This window comes from Vidua chalybeata, chromosome 2 (genome assembly GCF_026979565.1).
Source record: "Vidua chalybeata isolate OUT-0048 chromosome 2, bVidCha1 merged haplotype, whole genome shotgun sequence".
Lineage (NCBI taxonomy): Eukaryota > Metazoa > Chordata > Aves > Passeriformes > Viduidae > Vidua > Vidua chalybeata.
In genome coordinates this window covers 79,927,370-79,935,769 of record NC_071531.1, presented here as the reverse complement: position 1 = coordinate 79,935,769, position 8,400 = coordinate 79,927,370, and the positions used below count along the sequence as shown (strand labels likewise).

Genomic DNA, 8,400 nt, shown 5'->3' with positions numbered 1-8,400 from the left:
TGCACACAAGCTGTTCTGAATCTGAGCATAAGGCTGGGCTCAGACCACAGCAGACTCTTCTACCTGGGATGTCACCGGGAATCTTGGAAAAAACCTTTCCCATGTCCTCAAACATAGGCAAAAGCATAGTGGCTTGGAAAAAAGGAAGAGAAACTCACAAAGGGGAATGACCCAATGCTGGGATGAGCAGAGGTGTGGGAGGGACGAAGAACTAAGCCGTAGGCCATGCTTGTTTCTGGGAGCCATGGATGAAGAAGCAGCCTCCTGAGATGCCTGCAGGGAGCCAAGCACTGCTGGCAACCCTGAGCAGACGCCCTAAGGACACCCAACCGCTACTGCAGAACTGTGACATTTCAGGTTGACCCACCACGTCCCACCAACTCCTGTGCAAGCCTACCCCTGTATTCCTCTTCGCAAAATAAACTTTTGCAAGAAGTTTGGCATCATCAAAGAGATGCCATCCTATGATCACAAACATCAGGAGGCAGAAAGCGCTGGCCTTTCAGTCACACGTGGCCCGACCGTCCAGCCACGTGGCAGGCAGAACTCAGGGTATGCGGCTCTTCCCTGCCCGCACACAGGGACATGTGGTTTGCTCTGTTTGAAAAAGAAACAGTAACTTCAACTCACCTTACCTCATTAGCCAGGGAAGCACAGAGCTGAAGTTGCCAAGGGAACTGCTCTGGTGTTACCTCTTCACTCACATTGCATTAAGACTTTATTTTGCAGCAAATTTAAATACTCAGTCACATTCCCAGTGCTCCTTCACCACCAAGAACCACTTCCAGGGCTAATGGCTGCAAACTGAAGGAGAGTTTACTTGGATTAGATGTAAGAAAGAAGCTTTTTACAAGGAGGATGGTGAGGCACTGGCACAGGTTGCCCAGAGAAGCTGTGGATGCCCCATCCCTGGAAACATTCAAGGCCAGGTTGGATGGGGCTCTGAGCAACCTGGTCTAGTGGAAGGTGTCCCTGCCTACGGTATGGAGCTTTGGAACTAGATGGCCTTTAAAAGGTCCCTTCCAACCCAAACCATTGTATGATCCTATGACTTCATTTCACTTACAACTCCAAAGAACTTATTAACAAAAAAAAAAACTTTTTAAAGCAGCAACTGTTTATTATTGGGAAGAACATTAGGACTTTATTTTTTTTTCTCTTACATATATTCAATTTGAATAAAAATAATTTAAAAATTTTAAATTTCTCTTTATATTACATGAAAATAACTTGAAACAACAGTGAATTCTGGAAGCAAGAAACGTAGACAAAACTGTTATTTAGCTGCTGAGATGTAGTTCTTGGATTTTTTTTTTCCAAAAAAAACCCCCACAAATAGAGAAACAATCACAATTGTCATTCCAGTGGAGAAAATTAATCCATCTATAAAATATCTTTAAGTTTGAGAATGGTATATAGTTACACTAGAAAGTATTCATAATATAGTGTATGAGTTCTAATATACCACCTAAAATATATAACTTCTGAGACTTTACAAGGTCAAATACTTTAGACCATATTCCAGTGGAAAAACACTACAAACCTCTTACAATCCTTTTAAAGTTCTTGTTCAATTAACTTATTTCCTTTTGAGGAATTCCAATATAATTCCAAGCAACAAAATATTGCATACAAACTAGCTTGCAGAACTTTATTCACACTAAATTGGACAACCACTGTTTAAAAGGATGAAGCACCTTTAGTAACAGTGACAAAACATCACTGTTAGTGTAGCTGATGAAGAAGCAGATTTTGTGCACATATTTGCAAAATTTTCATTTCAATAAATTTGATAAAAATGACTGTATATTCAGTATTAAGAAATTCAGCTAATTGGAATTAAAATATCCTTATGGCTGGAGTAGGATTACAGTGTTACAAGACAGTGTCTACTAATTAGTCCAGTTCATATTATCTGATGAAGACTTCCAATAAAACACTGATTTCTTCTTTTTTTGTTGTTGCTTTTAAAATACATGGAACCTACTGCAATTTCCCTGGCTTATCTCGTTTCTTTTCAGTTTTTTCAGTTGAATGTGAATATAGTTCATCTTCTCATTAACGTCTAGGGTAATGAACACCATTCAGCACCACCTGAATGGGTTATAATTAAAAAAAGCCTCAAAAAGCAAAGGAAAAAAATGCAATTAGCATGTCAAGGTCTGACTTTGGAACACAAATCTGCAGAAGTATGTACAGTAAAAATGAGATGGACTTTGTGTAGGTAGTTATTTGCATTGAGTACCATATCAAATTTAATGTAACTGTGCCAGTCGTGGGGTCTGATGGCCTGATGGAAAACCAGTCTTCACCAATTACAAGTCAAAAAGACTATTAATATGATTGTCAAAACTGTCTTCTGCAACAGCCTAACCTCAGGGGTCAGTTCTCTTCCAAAGAAATGTTTGAAACGCTGGCTGATGCTGCAGCCCAACAAACAACCCAATGCCATCTAAGGCGACAGTGTCAAACCCTTTCAAAAATAAACATTTTGCTTCAGTATATATTAGCTGGGGAGGGGGGCGGTGGGTGTGTGTTCTGCTTTTTTTTGTTTTGTTCTTGGCTTTTTTATTTTTGTAACTGTCTGCTGTTTCCAGCACCATCTCAGAGGCTGGAACGTTTCATTCCTTCCTCTGCCAGTTGTGTCCTTTTCCACTTGGCAGATGCTGACCACCACACCCGCTGCTCCTCGGCGCGCAGCAGCCACCGGTACTGCCTTCTTGCTTTCCTTGCCTGTTATCTGTGTCATCAGTGGAATTTACAACCCTGGAATGTGATTTCTGAATCAATATGCGTTTTCTTTTCCTAAGGAATGCCTTATTTTGCAACCACAGCTGTGTAAAAATATCCTAATTTTATCTAATGAGGGGGTGGTGGCTCTTTTGAGACAAATCAGTGACACAATTTAGAAAACCAGGGAGGCATTTTCACCAGACTGCAATATTTTTAAGATGGGGCAAAATTTTGGACCTAAACTATGCCAATTGTCTTTATTTCTAAATTAATAATTACTTTTAGTTTTACCAAGAAATATTCTAGTGGTATGAACTATGGAATTTTTGAAATTATGAAGCATATTTATGTTTTACTTCTCTTCTCTAAACATATTACTCATTTGTTCAATTCATTCAGGATTCTACCATACTGTCAACCAACTATAGTAATCCAGAAATGTTTTCTGTTTATGGAAGGGGCTTAATCACTAAGACACACCTCCCTGCAAAGCTTCAGTATTTCTGATTTGTAAAAAGCTTTTCTCATTGAAGTAATACTGAAGTGGAGCCCTAGTCCTCCTCCATATATACGACTGTCAAGTTAATTAACTTTTCAGGACAAAATGCTGATCACATTCAATAACGAGCCACACTGTCATGCTCAAGACAGCTCCAGTGGTAGCTCTGGTGGCACAACTGTGTATCTTGGGTCAAGCTTAGGCGTGAAATCCTTGAAGTTCTTAGATGCTTCAGTACCAAACACATCTAAAACTTTCCTGTTCATGAGAGCAAACCTGAAAAACAAGAAAGCATGAATGCATGAGTCACTTACTTATGAAAAAATAAAATTATTTAATGTCATGAAAGTTTACCAAAATCTCTGACATATAGGCTTCAACCTGCACTGTTCAGATATTGAAAGTTTTTCACCTCAGGCAATAAAGATTTTTTAAAAAACTGCATTTGAAAAATGTGACTAATAGTGTTTGTGTAAGCGTACGTCAAAAATGGGGAAAAGTCCCCATGAAAAAGGGGAAAAGTCTCTTTCTACTTTTAATTCCACAAAAAAAAGGTCAAATCAAAATATACTATTATTCTCTCTCACTCCCGCAGAGTAAACTGTGGCCCTGCCTGCCCAAGTCTGGATGCCAATTTTATGGGCTTTACAACTTATTTCCATTTTGTTGCTCTTTACAACTATAGAATGAAAAGTGTATGAAATGTCAAAAGAAATTGCCTTTATAGAGAGAGTGTCAAAATTACTATTAGGGAGATTTGCTTCAGATAAAATAAATGAGCAGAACAGAATTTCTATTCCTTCCTCTCCTTCAATTAAGGCAAGCTTAGGATTAAGACAAAATGAAAAAATGCAGCCAAAATTGGACATCTGCACTGACATCATTCCCTGTATCATGTTTGTATGGCCTCAGAGGTTGCCTGAGGACTGCCTCCAGGCATCCCAATGAAAGCTTCCCACTAAATCTGGCAATGTATTCAATCACCTCGTGTGTACTGTGCCACGGGGAGTGTAGGTTCAACATGCTCCAGGGACTGGCCTCTGATTTCACTTCTATTTTTACAGCCTGGAGAGCTCGTTGTCACGAGAAACATTACCTTTTATAACCCCATTCATAAACTGATCAAGATGTGGATGCCTTGTTCCTGCCACACACTGCACCAATGTAACAGTGTACACTTCACTAAACTGTATTTTTGTAAGTCAGTTGCAGCAGGATCTATTTTTAAAAGAAAAGTTTTTTAGATTCCTGCAGCAAATAGACAAAACATCCAGAATGATATTACAGTGTATATTTATGATTATGATCAGTGAAAAATTTTCATTAGCTTTCCAAGAAATAAAACATCCTTTCCCAACTGAAACAGTTATAAAAAAAGTACTGAAACTTTCAAGTATTCTTAGGAGATATTCTGACATTTCTAGTAACACTTTTAAATCCATAGTAATACCATGTTGTCAATCACTGTACATATTAAGTGATTTCTTCAACACGTATAGTTGTTTACTGGATTCTTCATGTTCCAATGGAATTTGAAAGTATCCCACCCTCCAAGTGAACTAAAAAGGCTTCAAGCAAAACACTCATCTGCTAAATAGTCTTCACTAGAGTTGTCTGCTCCTGTCATTACACTAAACCCAACAATGTCACTTCAGCAGCAAAGAACTTGAAGAGTACTGGAAGCTGTTTGAAAAGCAAAGTAAATCCACAGGAAATTAGCCCTCATGTACTTCTAGCGCTCTGCTGTTGGCAGTGAATGACACAGAAAGCTAACTGTGATCAGTGACAGGTTTAGACAAGCCAGAACACACCCCTGAGTACATACCTGCCCTTCGTTAGTCGTAAAAGAAATTTCCAGTATGAAGGTCTCAGGTTCTGAACTTCCATGACAGCCTGCAAGGAGAGGATTCTGTCAGAGCCAGTTGACAGTGTCAGGCAAAAGCTTCATCTGCTACATTAGGTTGCCAAAATCAGCAAAAGGATTATTATGGAACTCATTTTTACTGCTCTCTGCTGAATTCAATGCTGTGTATGACCACCACCAGCACAGACTGATATTCCTAGAATACAATATTTTACCAGTGGTGACAATTAACTTACATCTCATTGCAGAGAAAGTAGCAACACTCATTGTTCCTACGTACGTGACTTTGGACCGGTGGATGCCAAATATACCTCCCACTTAATCCCCTATCCATTCTGCATCTTGTGATCCACCATTTCTTGTAGTCATATTTATATTTCATGTTACATTATCGTAAATAATGTCATATATCCAAATTTATGTCTTCTCTCTATTTCATTACTTTTCTGGGTCACTTAGAAATACAGAGAATAACAAACATCTCAGTGTAGATCCTTTTTCTAATTTCTCCTTCCTTCTTCCTGATAAACCTAGCAATTTGTTTCTAGTCTTAGATTCATTTTCCAATTAGTTATTAAGTAACCAAAAACCTTTCTTTTCTCACATGAACTTTTTGTCTGTTAGTCTCACAGGACTGTCCCTGACAGGAGTATTTTATTAATTCACTTTGATACTGGACTTAGAGATATTCCCAAGTACATGGGAACAATGAGGAGGAGAGGTGTCTCTTATACGTTCTGCTAAACACAAGACTGCAGAAGATTGCTTTAGGGTCATTTTATATTCTCTTCATTGGGGGCACAAAAAATAAACATAGTTATGGAGGTCCAGAGAATATGGAGTTCATACAGGGACGTTTCTGCACAAGGTCTAGAAATGGTGAGATGTAGTAGAATAGTAGAGCTATTTGGGTAGCACTGAAAAGTTGATTTTGTAGCTGATGCGGACAATTAAAGGACTGAGGGTAAAGGCATGTAGCTAACTTGAGAAGTGCAAAAGATGGTACCTACAGCTTGTGTCAAATGTTACACTTTAGGGTTTTTACTATTTTTTGCAGATTTTTTCCAATTAGGCAATATTAATTTAAGTCAGTGGAAACTTTCAGTTGATTTAAAAAAACATAAAATATTGTATTATACTGTTTCCCTCCTTGAAAAACTGTCCTTTCAAATGCTCACAGAAGTTCATACATTAATGTTCATTTTCTGGGTGAGTGCATTTTAAGATTCTTTCCAAAGAATTCAATGCTTTGTATAATGTATTCAGCTATAAGCACAGGAGAAACTGAGTCCTAGAAATGACCTTCCCACAAAGACACTCAAAACCAGAATGCAGGAGCAAGATGCTGTGAATCACTACATCTCACCATCTTTTCTATAGAACTAACTCCCTGTGCTCCTCTTTTCATTCAATATTTGATTTAAAGAACTTCATGTTCTGTTAGAGAGCATACTTACTGCCTGAAAGCATATCGATGTAGAAATGGCATAGATGATGCTGTCTGCATGAGGAAAATAGGGAACCTTCCCTGCTTCAATGCCTTTGAAGTATATAGTCTATAAAAATAAACAAAAATGTTGACCGCAACAAAATCAAAGTATCTTTTTACTTTTTTATTTTACCTTTAAAAAAAACCACGTCAACTTTATATTTTTTATATGCCCACAAATGTGATGTTGATTAAAAGAGATTATAAAAGTTGCATAAGATCAACCTAATAAGAGGCTACCAATGCACAGAACAGGTGTGCATTAATAGCTTGGGTGTTACAGAACCTAAAGATAAAAAGGGGAAAGTTTGCTCTGTTAAATTCTTCATTTTACAAAAGCAAAAGAACAATGCAATACCTATTCCAACAAAGTGAATATTCACTGTTCTTAAACAGCTTGAAATCACATACTTTACTTTCTGAGAAAACATGTACAGTTTATTTTCCTGAGCACAGCCTGACCTTGCAAAGCAGTACACGCCTCTTTGGTCAGTTACCCTTGGCTTGCGTAAGATGATAAAAGTAGTAAAAAAAAAAAAAAAAAAAAAAAAAGAACACACAGCACTTTTCTTATTTCACCAAAGCCAAGATGTGTCAAAGTCCAGAGAAAACCATCAGCAATAGAAGATAATACTGGTTTTTTACAACTGGAGTTCTAGAAGTCATTATGGATAACTCAGATTTGCCTTTATATGACCAATATGTGAACTGCCTTCAGAGCTTGGTCTGGGATAACCAGGAGGAGGAACAGAGAGTATCTTCCCTTTTTATGTTTTATTTTATGTATAATAAAAAAAAAAAGTTCCTTCTTTTTATGTTCTTTAAAATGAATTCTGCTCTGGTAATGGAGGTGGATAAATATCACTAGAGAAAAAGGCCTTCAAGTTCTGTAGGAGAAATACATGATTCAGGTATGATGCATAGTGAGAGAACCTTATCAACTCATTCCAGTGGTGTTGGGGAATTAACCATGACTAAGTCTCAAATTTCTGGAAAAATCACAGTAAGAAATCAAATGCTGGTTAGAAAAGTATAATCAACATACCCAAACTCTGTAACTATTTTTTTTCCTGGGCTCCTACTTTTAACAAGTTCAGGGAAATAATTCAAGCTTGAAGAATAGTAATTAGAACAAAGTTCATTCCAAAGCTGGGAATTCAATCAGCTGTAGTACACGGACAAACAACTTCAGCTATAGACTAAAAGCTAAGCTATTTTGAGTTATCATAGACTGTTGAATGCCAAAATTAGGAAACAAAGGCAGGAAGTTAAGCTGTAGCTTTTGGCAAGAAATCTGCAATTAAGGACTAGGTCTGATTTATGTTTCTGGCAGAATAGACATTCTTGGAACTTTCTGATGTAAGAAATCTGCAAAAATTACAAAGCAAAGGGTTGTGAGGAGATTAAAAAAAATCATGGAGAATATACATGAAGACTAATGGATAAAGGACATTTAAAATTAGTCAAAGAAAATAAAGTAAGAAAGAAATGAGACCACATGGCAACATTGCCTCTTGGCACTCATGTATTGAAACACCATCACCATACACCTTTGTATTTTACTGGAATTGCCTAACAAAACCCCTGACGTCCATTTTTTTTTCTTGTGCCTTGAAAAAATAGATGAAATTAAGACCTCTTTTAGGAGGGTAATAACTTACCTCTACTAATTTAGACACCAGATACATAGAGATAGTTGTACTTTTGTAAAACATCATAGAAATTCCTGCTAGACACCCTGTAACGATTAGAAAAGCATTGTTAAGGTTGTGATTTGCATTGTTAAGGTCACTGCTGTGTGTCAGCCCAACAAAC

At 37.4% G+C, this 8,400-nt stretch overlaps 1 protein-coding gene across 1 annotated transcript in view; it reads right to left on the bottom strand.

Annotated features, from left to right (window-relative positions):
- Nucleotides 1–1,105: 1,105 nt before the first annotated feature.
- The window catches only part of TMEM135 (transmembrane protein 135), a 158,043-nt gene continuing 150,748 nt past the window's right edge, over nt 1,106–8,400 (bottom strand). Inside the window, exons 12-15 of the mRNA XM_053935429.1 lie at nt 8,247–8,323; nt 6,554–6,652; nt 5,058–5,125; nt 1,106–3,508 (exon numbers count right to left, since the gene is read on the bottom strand). Coding sequence (XP_053791404.1) covers nt 3,376–3,508; nt 5,058–5,125; nt 6,554–6,652; nt 8,247–8,323 — 377 coding nt within the window. The 3' untranslated portion in view covers nt 1,106–3,375. The remainder of the gene's footprint in view (nt 3,509–5,057; nt 5,126–6,553; nt 6,653–8,246; nt 8,324–8,400) is intronic.